The 23229-nt window shown below is 33.1% G+C and overlaps 2 protein-coding genes across 2 annotated transcripts; one reads left to right on the top strand and one right to left on the bottom strand.

Moving 5' to 3' along the window:
* Positions 1 to 5839: 5839 nt before the first annotated feature.
* Positions 5840 to 8796, bottom strand: LOC108337246 (pentatricopeptide repeat-containing protein At1g19720). Its single transcript, XM_017573729.2, has one exon. It carries the CDS (start codon positions 8740 to 8742, stop codon positions 6061 to 6063), a length of 2682 nt encoding a protein of 893 aa, XP_017429218.1. The 5' UTR covers positions 8743 to 8796; the 3' UTR covers positions 5840 to 6060.
* Positions 8797 to 9225: 429 nt separating this feature from the next.
* On the top strand, positions 9226 to 13629 carry LOC108337050 (omega-3 fatty acid desaturase, endoplasmic reticulum). Its single transcript, XM_017573487.2, has 9 exons — positions 9226 to 9350; positions 11144 to 11499; positions 11590 to 11679; positions 11901 to 11967; positions 12099 to 12191; positions 12300 to 12485; positions 12609 to 12689; positions 12853 to 12990; positions 13263 to 13629. The coding sequence occupies exons 2-9, from the start codon at positions 11213 to 11215 to the stop codon at positions 13434 to 13436; spliced, it is 1116 nt and encodes a 371-aa protein (XP_017428976.1). The 5' UTR covers positions 9226 to 9350; positions 11144 to 11212; the 3' UTR covers positions 13437 to 13629.
* The last annotated feature ends 9600 nt before the right edge of the window (positions 13630 to 23229 follow it).

A 23229-nucleotide genomic window follows, 5' to 3' on the forward strand; every position in this document is an offset into this window, starting at 1 on the left:
ATTCGTTTGACTATGAAGTAAAGAAACTCCAAAGAAAACAAATTTTATCTTAATGATATTTTCTTGAGTGTTAAGTGGCTAATCTTTCATCAACTTGCTTAATTATGATTTATCTCAAATGTAACTAAATTGATGATTATCATAAGTGTAGTATACTGCTTCTGATCTAAGAAAGAAATTGAAAATTTTGAAACCATTTATTGAGTAGCTCTATCGAAGGAATGTAGTTGCTCATTCCAATCCTTGGTGGAGTCATGACAAATGTCTTGAAATTTAAGGCAGTCATACTCATATAATAAACATTGACAAAAAAAATATTAGTATGCAGATGGATGATTTATTTTTAAATTTTAGGAAATGTAATTGTTTTAATTGAATATTTTAATTTATAGAATGTTTTTCAATTATCTGTATATTATATTCATTATTAAATTCACATTTCAAGTAAATCAAATAAGATCAACAATATACATAGAGAGAGTTCAATCTCTTCCAAAAACAACAATGTAGAAATAGAAATGGGTTGTCATCTCGTATTTTGTACATAGAAATAGTTAAATAATAGTTGTAAGATCTCTTCTCTGAAACGTCAGGCTTAGCTTCTAATATGTCTAACCTAGGATCAATGGAAATTTGTTAACACTCTATTTGTTTTTGTGGATCCACTATTTGTGCATGTGTTCAACGATGGATGTGCGACTAAGAAGTGCATTTGTTTCAAGTTATTTGCAGCTAATTTAGCAGAGTTAACTTGAAGAGAATGCTTATATCCATCCATGCATATTGGAAGAAATAGGTAGAGATGTATGGTATAGGATGCATTGAAAGATGAATATAACCTTGGCTTTTATTTGAAACTAGTACTGTCCAGATATACATGAAGATGACTCTCATTGCATGAATAGTGAGATTTCTTGCTGAACAGTGGAGATTTTCCTGCACATCACAACCTTTGACCACAAATGGGGTAGATGGTTGTATAAAAAGACCATCAATGTGATCATTGGGAGAATAGGTGTTGCCTTCAATACACAACTTTAAAAAGAGTTGTTTGAAAGTCTCGTGGTGTTGTTTGTGGAGGAGAAGGCAACGAGTGTTCACAGTCCACACACAAGCTTTTTTAGTTGAGAAACAAGCTTCTTGAGGTGACAAACGTTGCATTTACCAAATATTTATTCATTCGTACGCTGCAGGTTTGATGCTGGGAAAGTTTAAAATCGATTTTGGTCGAAAGCAAATCAATTCTTCCCTATTTACATGAAAAGGATGAAAAGGATGAAGTACTTGAAAAACATTAGAAGAGGAGGAAGTTGAATAATGTTAATGGAAAAAGAAATTTCGCAACTCTTCTCGTATAGAACGTAGTAGCGTTTTATGATTTTCTTTTAAATGCTTAGACGTTCTATCTAATAAAAGATAGTTTCAAAAAATGTTTTTGTAGTGCTATTACGGATGTACACAGCAGAGTTTATAAAAACTTCTTTTATTTAATAGTAATCGTTGTTTAGCTTTTAGAAATAAAAACTCCACTACAAGTTTTGTAAGAGAAGTGTTTAGGCAAGATTGGAAATAATTGCTCAAAATATTTTATACTGGTTCACTCCAACTGAGTTACATGTAATCTTCTCTGGAGAAAATTTCACTATAATCTCCACAAGATTACACGGAGTATTCCCATCATTCTTAGTTTTCACAGTCAGCGAGTAACTTCTTGTTATCCTAGACTTGGATGAGTATTTTCACCACTCCTGGTCTCCATAATTAACGAATAACCACATGTTACCCTAGACTTGGAGGAGTATTCGCACCACTCCTAGTACTAAGCAACCTTGCCAGATTTTCTTTAACTCAACTGAGTTCAACAAGTGTTTTAACTCTATTCAGAATTGCAATCAATGATTGCTTACAAGAGAAATATTAGTTGCATTTATAGGATCAACATGGATCGATGGTCTATGTTCGCATTGGAGTAATACTTACCTTAAACTATAATAACAGTGTAGTTATTAATAATAAAATTATACCTCATCATAAATAATAACCATAATAACAAACTTTCGAGATTAGTTATGATATGTGCATATTACCCAAATAGATGTAGGTTTGGATTACTCTATAACAAAGATTATTAATGAGTTATATTGGGTTGTGTCTCTAATATGTTTATTGGGCCTTAAATTCTCAACTACACCTCCACCTATAATAAATCAAATTATATATATATATATATATATATATATATATATATATATATATATATATATATATTATATTTTGTAATGGCTAGTTAGGATAAATGAGCTTATACTACTCATTTAAATATTCAAGGTTTATACCTCCAACTACAATAGATCAAATTATATATTGTATTTTATATCGACTAGTCAGAACAAATGAACTAATACTACTTATTTAAATCTCCAAGATTTATAACTCCGATTATGATAGATCAAATTATACATTATATTTTGTAGTAGCTAAACGGAATAAATGAGCTAATATTACTTATTTAAATATCCAAGATATACATCTATAGCTACAATAATTAAAGTATGTATTATTATATTTGTACATTGAATTTTTAATCGAAATTTATTCCGTAAAACATGTAGAACTTTCACATTGGAAAGTTAGTGCACAAATAATAACCACACAAGTAGTACTTTTATATTGGAAAGTTACTGTCACAATATTCATTCAAATACAAATATATGTAAAGTATCCGGATTTACTTCCAAAACAAATCACATTTATACGGATATACGTATTATTTCTGGAATTACTTTTAAGTATGTAGAACTAATTAATTTTTATGTACCAAGAAAAAAATATTTGATTTTTTATTCTCATAATATATATCATTATTATTTTTTACACAATTGTATAATATAATAAAATTTAAAGAAATATGTAAATAACTTATATATATTTTCATAATAAAATTATTATATAAATTTACAAAAAATAAAATATTTATTTTAAACTTTAATTATATTTTCAAAAGTATAAGTTTATATAATAAATATATTATATTTTTAAAAAAATGCATAGTTACAAAATACTAGTTGTCAAACCTCGGAAAAACGCACCTAAAACCCCTGTCAGAGTCATTTAAAACGCACCCAAAACCCTCTGCGCGGACGCCAGGTGTCAAGTAACTAGGATCCTGAAATCAGATAGTGGAAGGCAGGTGTCGGCAGTAGAGCAGACGCTCGCTTGGACGTGGGAAGAAAATGATTGTTTCTGAAACTTCCGTCCCACTCTCCTCTGCATGCACCCTCCTTCCCAAACTCTGAAACTTTTCATTTTCTCCTCCTTCTCACTAGAAACTCTAACTTCTTTCTACCAAAAACTCACCTTTTTACTCCTCCGATCATCTTTCAGAGACCGTAGAAGCGTTCCCGGCGTCATAAGCTTCATTCTGAACCGAACATTTCCGAGTTCTGAACCTGGTAAGTCCTTTGTCCTTAGTCGTTCGTTCAATAGTACATGCAAACAAAGCCTCGGTTGCATGCTGATATCTTGTCTGATCCACTTTTGGTTGTTTTGCTGTTAATTAGTTTAAGAGTTGTGGAACGTAAGGGTAGGAGAGATTTTAGTTAGATCAACCATACTTCTGCCTCTAGGACGATCGTTCACCTTAGAGGTAAGGGAAGCTTATTAATTTAATTCATATGCCTATGTATTGCATAAACGTTCGTTGACTTGATTTGATATGAAAAATGATTGTGCTATGTTATGATGCATGAAATGTATGAAAATTCTATGATTTGGTGGCATGAGATATGGAACATTGATTTTGGTATGAAAGTATAAAAGTGTGAAAACTATATGTTGAGAACTGAATTTGAATAATATTAATTCTGATAAGAAATTTCCCCTAAGAAAGTAACATTCGTTACTGAACGGTCTTTAACCGTTCGGTTTTATAGTAAATTTGGTTAGTAGTGGATTCTTTCATTTGGGAAGAATCCTAGTGGAGGACGAGCGTCTACACTTCGAACTTCTGTGCTTGAGTGTTCGGCCAAGCATAGTTCTGTCTTGATATCCTGCTATGAAATATTTTAGTATTCTTAAATAATACTTCAATAGTGTCTTGGCATAATTATCCATCTTCTTTTATATCCGTTAGTAGCACCTGGTTTTATACCAAGTGTTCGTCCTAAGCAAGTGTTTGGTCTCACACCTGGCACTCGTTCTATCTCCTTAAGCTAAATTCTTTATATGAGCGTTCGTTCAAGCCCTCTAGGGTTCGCTCGCTATAGTGTCTAGTCTTTGACTGTCACTTAGATTTTTGATACTAAACTCAACTAAACTAAGTATTCACAAACGTTCGTTTTCTTCCGACGAGATAATTCTAAGTATTATTCTTCGTGCCTTGAAATATTATTATTCATTGGTTTCACTCTGGAGTCATCGTTCTTCGTCTGGTCTTTTGATGTTCAGATAGAGTCCTCGAGAGTCGGTTCCTCTAACTGGCTCAACGTTGAAATCGACGTTCGTCCCATTCGTTTCTTGGAATATATTATTGCGCTCGCTATCTTTCTTAAAATCCGATGTCAACCCTTGTTCTAAATCCATTCTCAAAGTTGAAGGTCTCTCGGTCTCGCTCTATGCGTTCGGCCCAGTTTAAGTTCGGTTGAACGTTCGTTATTTGAAATCCTCATGAATCTTTGTACGAGGTGATTAAATGAGATATGTATTAGTGAAAGATGAAGAAAATGTGATATGGAAATGTTGTGGTTTATGGACGAGCGTTCCGGGGAGGAACGACTCATGTATGGATATTTGAATTGGTAAAGTATGACTGTGGGCATGCTAAGCTGGCTGTTCATCCTGATGTTCCGTAAGTACTCGTCTTCACGTAGAGGAGGGTAGGTCATGTGTGGGAACGGCAGGAGGTCCCGTCCTTAGGGGTACTTTGGATGAATAGGACTAACCTCGGGTGGCAGCTGATGAGAGTATTCCAGTTACTACATCACCCGGGTGCACGAACGCCTGTAGCTACACAGATTTCATACCGTCCGGACAGTCAGTCTAGTAATAGGCTTTGTGTGATTCGTATATTGAGATTCTCTTGTGTGTTTGGATTGTTTGAAATATATGTTCATTCATGAAATTAAATTACATAAGCTTACCCTGTGTTTTCCTGTCGTGTCTTGTTTTGTACGTCCGTCTTGCCGTTGCAATGATCATCCGTGTGGATGTGAGCAGAAGCGGACGCGCTGTTGGAAGATGCGCTGGAAGAAGAAAATTTGGATGATGCGAACCTCGTCGATGTTGAAGTCAAGGCCGAACCGTAGTACGTTCGGTTAGTAGTATAGTTTAGTTAGTGTAAGGTGGTCGTTCGATCACCTTCCTTTTTCTTAGTAATGACCGTTCGGTAATTTCTTTTGTAAACCGTTCGGTCAGTTTTGTATTATTGTATAGTGAAATTCTGAACTCTCACTGTTTATGCCGTTCGGCCAGAACCGCGTGTTTCCTTTAGTGTAAGACTGAACTGATATTTTATTAAATGTAATTATTCTATTATATAGTCTATTGCTGTATTTTTGGGATGTTACACTAGTTATGTACATTTCTCTTGCAAATTTACAAGGCAAGGGAATTTTATTCCAGTATACATATAATTCTTTTAGATCATTCCCTGCATTGAAAAGTGGTATGACAGAGATATCAACTACATTATTTTCCATTTCTCCTCAAATTCCAAGTCTATTTTTTTTATCTTACATTTTTTCTTGAAGAAACTGAAGTATCATCTTCACTTATGTCTATTTACTCATGATCCACCACCCTCTAAAATAAAACTGCTCTAGTATCAGCTACCTAATCTGTGGGAGCCCCTTATAATCGGGTTGCAATTTGCATTTGAATTGAAAGAATACAAGTACAAATAATAATCTCGGCCTAAATTGACACGTGGTGTCAATTGATGTTGTCCCTTTATTTTGTTCATGTAGATATCATTAAAAGATCCATGTACATCAAGAATAATTAAAACAGCATGACAGATTACATATTTCTAAATCCATTAATTCTCTTTCAGGTCTATTTGTTCTACCAATAATCGTTACAAGAACAATGACCATCTTTAAAATGGTGTAAACAATTTGAATCGCTTAAATATATTTCACATCCATATGCCAAAGATATGTATTTAGCTGTGTCATGGCAGTCCTTACACATTCTCAAATTCTTTACTATCCGTAAAATTTGAGGTGCGTGATGAGAACCTATTAATGCAAACGCAATCGCAAGCTTTTCACTATGTACACTACCAATATCTTCCTTCTCCTCTTCCTCAATGCAAAGCCCATGGTCAGAAATATGTGCCTTGACATCTACACCTACCCGTTTTAGCCAAGCATGTAGCTTGTCCAAATATGGTTTTGACTGATCACCAACAACAAAAGTATGGACCATGTTATTCATTTCAATCCAGCTTTGCCCAACTAGAAACTTTTCTTTCTCCAGCTTTGTCATTTTTGGAGCTTCCCTAGACTTCCCACATAAAGTATATGCCTGTGAAAGTAAATGCTGAGTTATAATATTTTCAGGATCCAACTCAAGCAGACGTTCTCCTGCAATGATTGCCATTCCGAAATTCTTATGAATTCTGCAGGCAGTTAGAAAGGCGGTCCATACAGAAAAATTTGGTTCAACGGGCATGTTCAGAATAAACTTCAATGCTTCGGCAAGCTTACCCGAACGACCAAGCAAATAGACCATAGCGGAATAATGTTCCAGATCAAGTCTGATCTTAAAGTCTTCACTCATGTTGGAGAAAGCATGTTTTCCCTCATCCACCATTCCAGCATGACTATAAGCTGAGATAATACTTGCAAGAGTAACTCTATTTGGATGGAGTCTATCATCCTTCTTCATCTGATCAAAAAGATCAAGTGCAGACTCTGAACAGCCGTGTAAAACATAACCTGAAAGCAGAGAGTTCCAACTGATGATATCTTTTGGGGATAATCCATCAAATACTTTTCTGGAGTACATTATATTTCCTGACTTAGCATAATTATCAATGAATGTATTTGATACATAAAGTTCCGACACTAAATTTCTACGTATTGCACAACAATGAATTTCTTTCACTTTCTTAGCAGCCACTAGGTTTGCACAGGCAGGAAGGATGGTAAGCACTGTAACTAAGTTGGGAGCCATATTGGAGAACTGCATCCGCCGAAATATCTGCAATGCCTTTTCCTTTTGTCCACTCTGCAAGAAACCAGAAATTAAAGAATTCCATGATGCTACATTTGGTTTAATATTCCCATCTTTCTCAATTCTTTGAAAAAGATCCAATGCCTCGTCCTCGGCACCATTCTGCATAAATCCTGTGATCATTACATTCCATGTCACAACGTTAGGTGGTGAATCAGACTCCTGCATTTTCAGAAATAACTCGTGAGCTTTGCCACAGAAACCAGCTTGGCAATACCCTCCAATAATGGAGTTCCAAGAATATACATCTCTCTTTAACATCACATAAAAAATGCGTTGAGCAGCTTCCAGATTGCCACCTTTGGCATACATATCAATCAGTGAATTACCAATTAGCATATCATCAACCAAACCTGTCTTAACAGCTATAGAATGGAGTTCTGATCCCATACTTAGTGATTTTACTGACGCACATGCCGACACTGCACTAGCAATTGTAATACTGTTGGGCTCAACCCCCACTATAAACATCTCCCTCAACAAATCTAAAGCATCATTTATCCTTCCCTTTTGAGTAAACCCAGAAATCAAAGAAGTCCAAGTATATACATCTGGAGTAATCCTAAAACTCTCCATCTTCCTCATTAAATCAATTGCAATCTCACAATGCCCCAACTGACTATAACTGGCGATCAAAATGTTCCAAGTTACCAATCCTGGTTCAATTCCTTCCTCCTGCATTGCATCAAAATACTTCCGAGCTTGTTCGATCTCACCCTTCTGACAATATCCAGTTATTATCACATTCCAGGAAACATAGCTCCTCTCATCCATTCTCCTAAAAAGCTTCTCTGCATAACTCATCTCCCCACACTTAGCATACACAGCCAGAATTGAATTGATCACGCGCAAAGAAGAGCACCTTCCTCTACGGATCACCATAGAATGGATCAACCTCCCAGCTTCAAAATCCCTGCACTTTCCGCAAGCTTTCAAAATCTTTGGTAGCAAAAAATCATCAGGCAAAACCCCATTTCGCATCATATCATAAAAAAGCTCCACAACTTCCCCCCACTTAAGGTCTCTGGAGCAAGCACCAATCATAGCAGACCAAGTGAACAAATTCCTTTCACGCATTTCATCAAATACTTTCCGTGCTTCCTCCAAGAGCCCACATTTAGCATACATGCTGACCAACTTGGTCTCCACAAAAGGGTCCAGCTTTCTCACCAACCCAACCCTGGCATGCAACTCCCTACCCACCCAAATGCAGTCTCTGTCAATACAAGCCTGAAGCAAGTTAATGAAGGTCATGGGTCTCACCTTGGACCCTTGTTGGGCCAAGGAGTCAAGAATTGCCACAGCCTCACACAGCTGACCATTGACACATAGTTGATTCAACTGGGTATCTATGAATTTTGGGTGTGACAAATTGATCGTGGAGACACTGTTGGAGCTTGCAAGGACCCTTGTGGAGCCCTGCCACTCTAAGTGGGTGGCACTGTGAGAAGGTATTAACAGAGAAGGCCATGGTTTACTATGTAGAATAATAAGGTTCTTCTCCATCGTGTTCTTTGTTTGCCACGGTTCCCAAATGCCCTTATCTCCTTTGGGCTTCACACAAATATGTGGAGATGACTTTACCAAATAACATTAGATAAGATATATCTTTGTTTTTGCTTTAAATAAATAAATAGTTTTTAAATATATAAATACATTTTATATGCATATAAATTATAGTCAACAAACAACCGATACATATTATATATTTAGTTAATTCTTCAAAAATATTGGAATTTATTTTAAAAGTATTCAACTTTCTTGTGAATACTTGTAAATATTTTGATCCTTATTTATATGAACAAATACCGATTCTTTTTGTGTTTGGATCCAAAAATGATGCTCCAAATTTAGTAAACTTTCATACCATTTGTCCAATTCAGAAATTAGAAACAAACACTTTTTAAGTAGTGGTTTGTTTCTTTACTCATTGTGAATTAGGTTTGTGTCTTTACTCATCGCGAATCACATTGTTCTTTCTCACAATAGGTTTCTTTTCTATTTCACCAGTGAATTTCTGTATGTTCTAACGAGGCTGGTGTTGGGTGGAACTGAAACCTATCTTCTGTTAAAGGCTCTCTTTTGATATGTTCCAAGATTGGTGAACCCCTTTTGTAAGTTATTTTCTTATCATCCTATTTTTCACTTTGTTCCGATCTGTTGTGGACTTTTTCTATTATTAATCGGCTGCTTCATACATCAAATTTCCTATCAGTGATTATGAACATGATTCATCATATCAGGATTTTTCTTGTTTGGTTGAAGAGATGGAATAATTTCGTTTATAAACAGATCAGAATATGGAAATGTTGTCACACTACTTATACGAAAATGATTAGAAAGTTGAATATATTGTTTGATGCAAACATTGAATTGTTTTTTTGTTTTTGTTTTTAATTTACTTCATACATAAGTGGATGACTATTGCAAATATGAACATCTAAGATATATGTTTCTTTTAATGTGGGTACAAAGATATGTTCTGTGATCTCTTATTCAAACACTACACATTGTCATTTTTAGGTATGAAAAATGAGTTCTGTTTTGTAAATAAATTTCACAATAAACTAAGGGTATAAAATAATTAACAATTAATGTATTTTAATTCATAAAAAATATTTTTTAATTGTACAAAACGTCAATTATAGTATATATATATATATGTATATATATATATATATATAATTGTTTGTAATTAATTGTCATCTAACAAAAATCTTTGAAAAAGAAGACCAACTATTATTTTTAATTTAATTTATATACCATAACAATAACTTAGAAATAATGAAGCCCAAAACAACCAGTGAAGGGTGATAACATTGAAGATTTCAATTGATGTTTGCTAATAGGAGTTAAACTATATAAATGAATTTACAATCATTTATTTAACTTTTACGAACAAACATTAATTGAAATATGTTGGTGACAATTAAATACAGATAACTATATCTATATATATTATTTTTCAACAAATTAAACTAGATTTCCTTGTATTGTTAGTTGAATATAAAAAAAATGTCATTTTTAAAATTTCTATATTTCTCATAGAACTAGTTTTTCATAAACTAAATTATAAAGAAATATCATACATATTTTTAAAGTTTTAATTTTTACTTTTATATGAGTTAATTTTACTTGAAAACAATTTAATTTAATTTTTCTCTCATTCGGCCAAATAAACTCCTTAGTATTACTATAATACCCAAAAAAAAAAACAATTACAAATGAAAAAAGTACCACGATGATTTCAAAACTATTTATGATTTTTTTTAAAATTTTACATGTTGCTGAACACATTATATTTGTAAAGTTGCATAAAGTATTAAAATTGTCCTTAAATGGTAAATTGATAGTTAGAAATTAATTTAAGACAAATCTCAAATCTTATGTGAAATAATAAGATCCAAATAGGTTGAATGAGTCAAATTGAAAATAATAATAAAAAAAAGTGATATCATATATATAATGTTTGACTGGTAGTGAACATTCACATTTAATGAATTTTTTATTATGTGCATGTGACATTCAAATGGAGCATTAATTACGTGAAACACACATTAATAATGTTCATTGAACCTTCCATTCCTGGTAATAAATTCAAAGAGTGGGATTAATTGTGTAGAATAAATAAGTTTGATCCAAAATAAATATTTGCATATGGGAAACACAAACAATGACACAATGTATGATCTGTGTTTTTCTAGAACTATCCGCCTTGGTTTGTGAGTTGTTATAGGCAAAGCAACGTAAATAGTGGAAAAGCAAACGAAGTAAAAGTAGAATGTTTGAGTGTTATTATATTATTATTATTATTATTATTACTGTTACAACCTGCGGTTATAGAAATGAACTACCCCATAAGTAAATTTTTCAAAGATTTATGCTTGTTGGTTTTTTTGGACTACAGAGCATAAAGCCACTACCCCACTCACCCACCACACATCCCTGAATCCCAGAACCACTGAACCTAGCAGCAATGGTTAAAGACACAGAGCCTTTAGCCTATGCTGCAAATGGGCACCCCAAAGATTTTGACCCTAGTGCTCCTCCACCGTTCAAGATTGCTGAGATAAGAGCAGCCATACCAGAACATTGCTGGGTCAAGAACCCTTGGAGATCTCTCAGTTATGTTCTCAGGGATGTGTTGGTTATTGCTGCATTGGCGGCGGCAGCAATTCGCTTCGACAACTGGTTTATCTGGCTTCTCTATTGGCCTATTCAGGGAACAATGTTCTGGGCGATATTTGTGCTTGGACATGATTGGTAATGTCTTGCTTTTGTTTTCAGTCTCGCGCATTGTTTAGGATGTTTCTGTTTTCTGTATGGTAAAGTTTTTCTTTCTGCATTGAACAGTGGCCATGGAAGCTTTTCAAACAGCTCTTTTCTGAACAACCTCGTCGGACACATCTTGCATTCCTCAATTCTTGTTCCATATCATGGATGGTTGGTTCCTGGCATCTCTTTTTCTTTTTCATTTGTCCTTCGATTGGAAGTTCTTTTAGATTTTATAGCATGTTTTGAAAATCCATTTGAGTAAAACTTACATCTGGGATTTGAAGGTTTTACTGCTATCAACTTCTGAGTGAACCTGAAAAATCACATCTGAGCTGTGTAACCGAACACTTTTGACAACCAAATTGATTTTGTTCCCATGGATTTTGCAGGAGAGTTAGTCATAGAACTCACCATCAAAACCATGGACACATTGAGAAGGACGAGTCATGGGTGCCAGTATGTTATTAATTGCCTCTGTAGTGATTCAATTGTTACATATATTTTGTAGTCCCAATAAAAAGGGTACCTTTATTATACTTCACGAGGCTGTTCTTGAACATGGTTTTCTTTATCTGTCATTGTCTTAGTTAACAGAGAAGATTTACAAGAATCTAGACTACATGACAAGACTTGCTAGATTCACTGTGCCATTTCCATTGTTTGCCTATCCAATTTATTTGGTGAGTCCTTTTTTTACCAGGAACCGAGACAACAATACATTGTTATTATTCTAAATACACAGTTCAAAGTAAGTAATGAGTTTTGTTTGTGATGGAAACACATTTCAGTTTGGAAGAAGCCCCGGAAAGGAAGGGTCTCACTTCAATCCCTACAGCAATCTGTTCCCACCCAATGAGAGAAAAGGAATAGCAATTTCAACACTGTGTTGGCTTATCATGTTTTCTCTGCTTATCTATCTATCCTTCATCATTAGTCCACTTCTGTTGCTCAAGGTCTATGGCATTCCATATTGGGTAAATCACCACTCCTACACTGTTACTTCTTTTTTCCTCTTCTTTTTTTAACTCTGCAATTGAAAATTTGAAATAGTTTACTACTTCTTCTCCATTAACTATACAATTATTTGAGCATAGCAGATATTTGTTATGTGGCTGGACTTTGTAACATACTTGCATCACCATGGTCACCCCAAGAAACTACCTTGGTACCGCGGCCAGGTAACAAATTCAGTTCATCCTGTTGCATCCTTTCACTTCTTATATTATTGAAACTAGTAATAGATGTTTAGTTTAGCCGTACCAGAAATTAGGTGAGGTAAGTGGTAACTTGTTGGTTTTTGAGGCAGCAATAACACAGTGTGTGGTGTTCTGAATTGGACAGGAATGGAGTTATTTAAGAGGAGGTCTTACAACTGTGGATCGTGACTATGGCTGGATCAACAACCTTCACCATGACATTGGAACTCACGTTATCCATCATCTCTTCCCTCAAATCCCTCACTATAACCTTGTTCAAGCGGTACACTTTTTATTCACCCCAAAAACCATAAACACTATTCAATTGCTACTTTTGTTTTATCTCCTGTTACACACTCTTTTCCATGTAACCTTTCCCTTGTTTTAAAAGCATTTCTTTGCACCCACTTGCATTTTTATAATGAGAAAGTGAGTATTATTATTTGAACTTGCTTTCACATTGAGGGCAGAAGTAGTAAATGAGTTATGAGTATTTGAAGTGTGTTGAATGTTTATTATAAGAGTTGTGAGATGTGTGTTTTGAAATGAGTGCAGACAAAGGCAGCAAAAGGAGTTCTTGGAGAGTATTACCGTGAGCCAGAGAGATCTGCACCAATTCCATTTCATCTAATAAAGTATTTGGTGCAGAGCATGAGAGAAGACCACTTTGTGAGTGACACTGGAGACGTTGTTTATTATCAGACTGATCCTCACTTGCACCAAGACTGACTTCAAATTTTGGTCCATCTATTGTTTTCTAGCTACTCAACTTACTTCTTTCTTCAATGTTACATTTTGGAGTTTAACGTTTTCTGAACAACTTGCATAGAGAGAGACAGGATTATAGAGTGGGGCTCAATGGAATAATACTATTTCAAATTAGTGTGGTAATAAATATTGAACTGTCAGTTTTCATTTCTCACCTTTCCCACCATTTTCACAGACCCTTCACATGGGAGCATTATATATTTTCAGTGCATTGTGGAAACTTTCTAAACCAAAATATATAAACTCACTATCCCCGTTACTCTTTTATTATTCATCTTTTATTTATAGATTATGATATATTAATAATTTTTTTTAACAACTTTTTTAAAATAAATCGTTACTATTTTATTGATTTATATATTTAAAACTGATTTGTATATTTGAAACTCATCAATTATGAGTTAGCAATTATTGTAAAAAAATTATTAAAAAAATTGTTAAAAAAATATTTTTTTATTATTTTATTTTACTACATTCTAGTAGATAAACTTCTAAACAAAATTCAACTAATTCATAGTTTTATACTTTTTTAAATTTTAAATTAGCCATGAATTAAATAAAATATTATTTTTCATTTTTAAGTGGTTCTTAGAAACAATTTAAAAGTTTTTTAAACAACTATAATGCTAGATCCAAAATAGTTATTTCAACAACCCGTTATTCTATTGACTAACTAGGAAAAGTTTCTCCAATGGATTCAGTTACTTTGAAAGTAAGCAGGATCTAGTTTTGGAACACTATAAACCCTTTGATTAAATTAATGTTTTAAACTGTGCCGTGTGATTTTTTTTTTTGTAATAAAAATAATAATAAATGGATGAAATAGTTATTTAGACTTGTTAATTGTTTTGCTTAGCTTGTACATTTTATTTGAGGATGAAAATATTTTTTTAATTCCGAAAAAAAAAAGAAATAGAGATATTAAATTGAGTTTTAACATGTAAACTAAGTCGGTTCACAACAAATTTTAGCTAAATTGGATTAGAAAAAATATTTTTTTAAATGTAGGACAAATTAGGTTCAATTTACTTAATTCGCATGTTAGACATGAGATTGAAAATGAGTTGATTCGCGATCCAACACCAACAACTCTTTTTATTATTTTTTACAATTTTTTTATTATAATTACTTATTACGTTTAATTAGATTCAGAATTTAATATTTTTAAATACTATATAATATTTAATATATTTGAAGTTATATAAATTGACACTATAATTTTTAATATTATCTTTATAATAATATTTGGTAAAATCAATGAATATTTTGATTGTCTTGTTGTAAAATAATGTTATAAATAAGAGTTTAAATTAATTTAGTTTGATTGGAATATAATAAATATATAAAATAAATTAAAAGAACACAATATTTTTAAGGCGTGTTAATCTATTAATTCATTAATTCTTTATGCTTAATGAATCTGTTTGATTGATTCACTTTGACACTTTTACTAAAATAATTATTTCTTAAAAAAAAGAATTTTGTTAGTAAAATGATAAAAAACAATGTTGAATACCTATTTTGGTGTTATTTGCTAGTTTTGTTTAAAATAGTCTTCTTATTTTTTAGTTGTTCAGAGTAGTTCTATTTTTTTTTTTGTATAAAATTGTTCGATTTAGTCATTTTTGCTGACGGCATTTAAAACGTTAACGACATAATCTTAACCAATATTGAATTATCTATTCAGTTTTCAAATATGTGATTGACAATGTTAAAAGTTTTTATTTCACTTTTTATATTTTCTTTTTTATTCTTAATAGATTCTCATATTCTTCTTGCCAAACCCTCCATAAGCCACCGCAACAACCATTATCTTATAAGTAACCTAAAAAAGTAACCCCATCTTTTACTCATTTAAGGACGTTACATATCTTTTAACTACCAAATATATGATATGTTAATCACATTCCTTATAATCTAGTGTTTTAGGAATGATTATTGTTCCAAAAGATACTCTCAATCTTAGACATATTGTTCCAAAAAATATTCGAAAGTTGTTTAGCTAAGAGTGATTAAGATCCAAACAATGCTTGATTGTTATTTTTGAAGTGATAGTTTGCGTAGTAAAACATGATTGAGTTGATCAAGAATTGAATGTAATCTTAATTAGTATATGAACCTTTATAACAATACTAAGCATAAATCTCTCTTTACATTTAACATTTTGAAGGAATATATTGTTTTTAAAGATGGATGAACGAGTGAATTTATTTATTGTTAATTTGGGATGCTAAATTTGAGGAAGAATCTCATTCGCGCATGAATGAAGAAATGAGGAGGGAAAGACATGACCTTTTACAAATATGTCCATCACTTTTTTTTAGGTTTAAACCCTCGGATGATCCTCTTATTTATATGAGAATCTCAAGTGGGTCCTCATATTTGCAACTGTCTCAACTCGGTCTATATATTTGCAAAATATCTCAATTGGGTCCAAATATTTGTAAAATTGAGCCAATTTTATCATAACCGTTAAGTTGTTCCAAACGGCGTTAAATTGAGCTGAGCTGTATTTTTTGTTTTGATGGCATGGCATTGTGCATTAAATTAATCAAATCCACGTGACGACGGTACTTCTTCTTCCCTCAAACCACTTATCACCTTTCACCTCTTCGGCTCCTCCGTTCAAGCTGCTTCTTTCCCATTCCTACCCTCAAACCCTCACTCCCCAGACACACACCCTTTCTCCCTCTCAAACTAAAAAAACGCCGCCGTCGGGGCCATGACAAACGTGCCCAGAACAAAACACCAAATATTCAAAAAATTTCCCCTCTCGTCAGCAACGTCGTTAGGACTACCAGTCACTTAAAAATATGTGATATTGTGCTCTTCAAAAGTGGCATCAGCAAACTATAATCGTTAGGAATAACGAAAATCCAACGATGAACCCGGCATAAACCGGGTCGTCCACAGTAACACCATTTAACTTACAGATAAAACAAACCCCTCAAAACAAAACGTTTCCACATATAACTTGCCTTCAACAAACATGCTTAAGTATTACAAAAAATCCATTTTAGCACTCCGATTTCATACTTATAGCTCCTTCAAACCTACACCAGTAACCATCTCATGTTTCATGTTTACTCTGTCTGTTACACAAACTGAAAAACACGAAGAGGGTGAATAATCGATCCACATATTGAATGACAAAAAAAAATACATTTAATCTGATTCAGGAACCCCGAAGAAGAAAAATAATGAAAAAGGAAAAAAAATAATAAAACAGAGCAAGGTAGAAGATGAAAGAAGTGGATCAAATTGATCAGATTGAACATAAAGGAAACTGAAATCCGAAAACCCACAAGAGCAAAACCAAAAAAAAACAAAAAAACTTACCATAAAATAGCGGAATAAAGGAAACAATAGAAAAGAAAGGGGGTTGAGGCAGAGATAAAGGCTTTGAAGAAAAAGTGGCGCAGGGGAAGGGATTGAGGTTGGAGAGAGAAAGAAGTGGTATTTAAGATTAATTAATTCATCAACTTCTTCAGGTAGTTTTTTTCTCTGGGTCTGTGAAGAAAAATTGATTGTGTTAGAAGGTGAAATGGTTTGCGTCTCAACGTTAATGTCTCTACGACGACGAGGGTTTTCGTCCTCCGGCGTATCAAGGCTCTCAGTTTCGATTGGGGATTTTTGGGATTGTTCATGTAAGCTTCTCTACAGGTTAGGGATATGATATTGGATGGTCTGTTGTTGTGTTTGGATGATGCAAGGATTGATTGCAAACTGTGGTTGAAGAGATGGTGAAAATGGTGACCGTCGGCGGGTGGCGGTGATGATGGACCCTATAATTTGAAGATAAGTAAAACCCTTTTGCCATGTCATAATGTCTTAAATTAAATAAAAATTCTACGTAATCAAATACTTTGACATCAGCGTGCAACACGTCATCCGCTATTAACGCTGTCTGTGAAGATTTAACGGACATGACTTAATTGGCTCAATTTTACAAATATTTGGACCAATTAGCTTAATTTTACAAATATTATGACCCAATTGAGACAGTTGCAAATATGAGGACCCACTTGAGATTTCCATATAAATAAGAGGATCATCCGAGGGTTTAAACCTTTTTTTTTAATTTCAACTTACCTCACATGCAGTTGATGGAGTTGTTCTTTGTATTCATGGAGTTTGCATGGCTTCTTCTGCCTAGGGTTCTTGAAACATTGTAATTGCTTCTTAAGGAAGGGAAACCAATTCTCAATTGAGGGAATCGATTTCGCATGGAGGGAATTGATTTTGCTATGTTTTCAAAATATAAAACAAAATTACAAAATCAATTCAAAGAAACAAAAGTAAGATTAATTTGGATTAGATTTGCTATGTTCAAATTGAAATCCATATTAGTGTTAGATTTGATTTAAATTTATTTTTAAACAACTAAATTAAATTGCACTACAAATATCTTACTTAAAACCTTCTCAAATTTAATTTAATTTAATTATGCATTGTAACATCTCATTTTAATGGTATAAAACTACTAAAATAAAACGTACATATATGGTAACTTACAAGGAACTTGAGGCTACTAGAGTAGGAGATTATACTCTTGAAGAACAAAATCTATCTATCTTGTTGCTTCCATCTCTCAACCAAACACTGAATCAACTGAAAAGATGTTTTCTTCCTAAGCTCACATCGGTTAAGGTAATCATTGCAAAAGAGAAAACAACATAGAGATAGACAACCACAAAAGTAAGGGTAAGCTAACAATACAAATAATTCCTAATACATCCAAACATGTTAAACATATTAGACACACACCAAACCAACCAAACACTTTATGACAATTGTTAAAATAGAATGACTCAATTTCTCACACATAGAGGGGGGTGAATTGGTGCAGTGTAAAAAACAAAAGCTTTTAAAATCTTTTCCACAAAAAATGATGTCTTTATACTTTTCTTGAACCGCAAGGTAAAATATTTTCAATGCAGCGTAAACTTAATCGAATAAGTACATAAAGTAATCGATTGAATAAAAGAGAGTAGGGATCAGAAAATTCAAACACTGCGTTTTTATAATGATTCGACCAACCTGCCTACATCCAGTGTCCTTTCAACCACGGGAAGCAAATGCACTATAATGATCAAAGTTTTTACAACAAGGTTTCTACAGAAGACCTCACGTCAAAAATGTAAAACACCTCTCTAACCCTCTAATGAAAATATAGGCAATACACAATAAGACCAGCAACAAGAATCCCCTATTCTTCCAACTAACCCCTTTGAGGCACCCTCAAAGTCAAGAACACACACGTTCTTCTTCCTGTAGTCACAACAGGGAACTCAAACCAATCTTCAAGATATTGCAGAATCTGATCACGCAGTAACACCCTAATGTGCAGATTGATCAGTCTTTGAAACACAACATTCTTGCTCTTCAAGAAATCACAAGTTGTTGATCACCATAGTCAATCTTGTTTCTTGGAGTTTTTCCTCTCTTTCTGTAAGATCATAACTTTCTATAAAGGATATGGAATTGTTAGAATCCCAAAAGTTCTTACATAATTCAAATCTGCGTCAATTTACAGTATAACACATATCAGACACATTTTAATCAATTGAGCTACTAACGTAATCGAATATAACAATCAGTTATAACAGATTTAGCAGCAATCAAATAAATAATTGAATGTACAATTAATGCAATCGACTATCATTTAATGTTTGGTCAACATATTTAAAATATGATCGTTATGTTAGTTGTTACAAGCATTTAGCATATTTTCAAAACATCAACTAACTTATTCGAATACAAAGAGCATGCATTCGATTAAGTGAAATCTTTTTGCAAGGTTTTGAAACTTTTCTCTTTGGAAAATCTCACAGCACACTTCAAAAAAGATTGTGCAAACACACGAGTTGTAATCGATTCACCCCATAATGTAATCGACTTAAAACTGTTGTTTTGCCACACATTTAAAGTTCAACCATAGTGCCTGTGATTTTCCTTTTTCAAAAACATATGTCATGCATACACATATAAAATCACATATTTAATACAGTGATATGCAATGAACAACACAAACATGTTCACATATATGCTTTAACAAATATTAAAGAAAAGTATATAACATGTAAACATAGAACATGTAACACAAAATACATATGTGTTATTAATTATGTGTTGTCATCATCAAAAACTCAGATATCACTGAGATTGTGGGTTAAGCTAAACATGTGCTCCCCCTATCAAGAATCTCAACAACAATATTTTGACTTAACTATCTAGAGTAGTATGAATATCATCGAACTATGGCAGCTTGTCACTTGTTGTGGTGAAAGAACTAGCCCACCCCAAGCTACCACACAAGGTTATTCCGTTATCACTCGCCTTAGGCCAAGGTAAAGCCTCTAGACTAAGACCTCCTGCTATTCTCACGACATGCCTCGCCCCTCTCTACTTGGGAATGGATGACCATTAGAATGTCAATATGAACTCTATGACTGAGCTTCCTATTTCATACTTACAACAACATAGGACACCACCATGTAATCTCTCCACAAGGTTCATGGAATTACGTTCATCAATACCATTCACATAATCATCCACAAATCCATCATCATCATATCCCTCTCATAATCATATATATACATATACTTCACACCAATATTGCATAATATCACATGAAACCTCAAAACATTAATCACATAATCATAAACAATCCCATTAAGTATCATAAAGTAGTTAATAATAAAATTGATTCTCTATTGAATAATGAAAATTGATAAAAAGATTTCTTAGGATAATAAGAGAATAATGAAATACATAGATCATATGTGTACAACTGAATTTGGTTTAGATTGATCAAAATCACTTTACTGGAAGAAATAATCAATTAGATTGGTAATCTAATCAATTAGGGCAAGCCAGAGTTCACATAAAGCAAAATAGGAAAAAACTGTCCATTTTAATCTATTATGTTACTCACATAATCTATTAGACTAAAGTGTCTGTTTTAATCTATTATGTTACTAACATAATCGATTAGACTATAGTTTCTGTTTTAATCTATTATGTTAGTGTCATAATTGATTAAAACCAGAAACTATGGCCAAAACATTTATTATGACTTTGAACACTTTCCCCACAATTTTAATGGATCCCTAAGACCTTCTAGATAATGGGAAATACCTGAAAACACTATTATAACTCCAAATTGCTACTCCAAACCCAAAATCACTCCTCTAAGCTACCCCAAACCCAATTCTACACTTTCCAACAACTGTATCACTCCATCAACTGCATAACCAAGTCTAAATGCACTTGTTAGTACACCTTAACACTTCAGATTACTCATAGCCCTTATGTTTCAAGTTCTCACTAGGTAAAACCTTAAAATTTGACTAAAAACACATGAGAACTCACCCTAAGATGACCCTAACAGTTCTACACTAGATTTTTCTCATTTAAAAGCCTAAACAAGTCATAATAGATCTAATAGCAAACCTTTAACTTCCCAAAATAATTTGCACTCAATGTTTCAAAATCCTACTACTCAAAACCTCTCTTTCACACTAAAAACACTCATAAACCATCATAATGAACTACCTCTTTGTTATGTATCAGTTTCCACTCAAAGAACACTTCTAACAAGTCTCACATAACCATATAACAGTACTAAACCATATATTATCTCACTCTAACACCTATTTGTCAAACTTACCCATCAAAACCCCTATTTTTAACCTTAAAACCCAAGAAATTAACTCTTCTTTACTCTAAACACTTTAAATTTAGTTTCAAACTAAAAATACAACTTCACCATACAATAATGACATCATAAGCATTACGACCACACCATACCAAACATTAAAACATCACACAATCATTATTCATCATCTATACCCCAAGAATATTGGTACAAACATAACAATTTCAGTTAAATCACATTATCATTCATAGGGATACTAAATTTAAACCACAAACATAAATCTAAGAGTAGGTCTAGCTTCTCTTACCTTACAGGGAAGTCGCCAAACTCTAAGAACACCTAAACTTGTGCTTCTGACTCAAGAAACTCTAGAATTGAAAATGAAAAGAGTCCTTAGGACCTTAGATTAACCAAAAACAAGTAGAAGAAGTAATATTACACATGCGACGACAATCTCTTCTCCGAATTTTAGATTAAGAACAAAAGAGAAAAAAAGAGTCGTAAGTTACTTATTCTAAAACAGAAATTGATCGTATAGATGTGGAGATAACTCAGTTGTGATCTCCTAGAAACTTTTTGATCATCAAATAGATGATTAAGGAATAAAATAATCTAGAACGAAGATAGCGAAAAAGAATAATTTTAAAAGATTATTTATGTTTTAAATAATAAGACGAGTTTAAAAATTTTTATTTATATTAATAAATTATTTTAAAATTTTAAAATACTCGATTTCATTTTAAAATATATATTAGTTCTAATACTCGATTTTTTTAAGTTATAACATGCATTATTATAATTTAAGTATTATTAATTTAAATAATTTTAATCTTCTTAAAATCTTGCTTACTTAAAAAAATCATTTTAATCCAGTTAAGTATTTTTTATTTTCTTTATAATCAAACCCCATGTGTAAAAGAAATTAATTTACACAATCCAATGATTACACAATCAACCCTATACTCCCTGTAGCGTAAATCAGCACGCTCTCAAGAATCATGCAAGCCATGTGACCTTAAACCACATCACATGACTTTAATGTTTCTCTTTCCTCCCAAAATCCATCATACAAAGACAATACACATTAAATACTAAAAACTTCCATATATTAACATGGAAAATTAATGTTGTTTTGTATAAACAATGATACGATACATAGGATACAAACTAATACAAATGTTTAAAAAGGTACATATTATTAATATTAAGAGTAGTTTAAAATATATAAGTTTAAAATCAATTATTGCTAGCTGATAAAAAAATGTAACTTATTGCTACTGTCAGAACCATTAAAAACGCACCCAAAACCCCTCTGAACGGATGCCAGGTGTCAAGCAATGAGGATCTGGAAATCAGATAGTGGAAGGCAGGTGTCAGCAGATGAGCGGACGATCGTTTTGACGAGGGAAGCAAAACTGATTTTTTGAAATTTCCGTCTCACTCTCTGCATGCACCCTTCTTCCCAGATTCTGAAAAATCTCATTTTTTCCTCCTTCTCACTACATCTCCTTCATCTTCTCTCAAAGAAAACTCACCCTTTCTCTTCTCCGATCTCCATTCAGACACCGTAGAAGCACTCCCGGCGTCAAGAGCTTCCAGTTAAACCGTTCGGTTTGTGAAGCTGAGCTGGTAAGTCCTTCTCTTCAACCAATCGTTCGTTTTCCTAGACATGCAAACCGAGTTCTGGTTTCATGTGTTGATCACCATTCTTCAAATGAGTGGTTCCGAGAGTGTTTTGGTTTTACTTGATTTAGTTGGAAAAATTGTCGAGCATTGAGGTAGAAGAACTGGTAGTGGTGAACTGTATTCTGAATCTAGGAACGTTCGTTCACACTCAGAGGTAAGGGAAGCTTATTAATTTAATTTACATGATTATGTGATGTATGAACGTTCGTTGACTTGATGATTGTATATGAAAAATGATTGAGTTATGTTATGATGCATGAAATATATGAAATCTCTATGTTTGGATGGTATGAAATATGAAAGTGATTATGATATGAATGTATAAAGTTATGAACTATATGTAAGAAATGAGTTGGAATATAAATGATTCTGGTAGGAAATTTCCCTATGATAATGTACGTTCATCAC

The sequence above is a fragment of the Vigna angularis genome, chromosome 7 (assembly GCF_016808095.1).
Source record: "Vigna angularis cultivar LongXiaoDou No.4 chromosome 7, ASM1680809v1, whole genome shotgun sequence".
In the NCBI taxonomy this organism is placed as follows: Eukaryota; Viridiplantae; Streptophyta; class Magnoliopsida; order Fabales; family Fabaceae; genus Vigna; species Vigna angularis.

Bases quoted from the DNA above. Each gene is read 5' to 3' on its own strand.
- LOC108337050 (XM_017573487.2), top strand. From the start codon at position 11,213: ATGGTTAAAGACACAGAGCCTTTAGCCTATGCTGCAAATGGGCACCCC. The intron at 12,486-12,608 runs GTAAATCACCAC...TGAGCATAGCAG, and splicing joins TCTATGGCATTCCATATTGG to ATATTTGTTATGTGGCTGGA. The intron at 12,690-12,852 runs GTAACAAATTCA...TGAATTGGACAG, and splicing joins TACCTTGGTACCGCGGCCAG to GAATGGAGTTATTTAAGAGG.
- LOC108337246 (XM_017573729.2), bottom strand. From the start codon at position 8,742: ATGGAGAAGAACCTTATTATTCTACATAGTAAACCATGGCCTTCTCTG.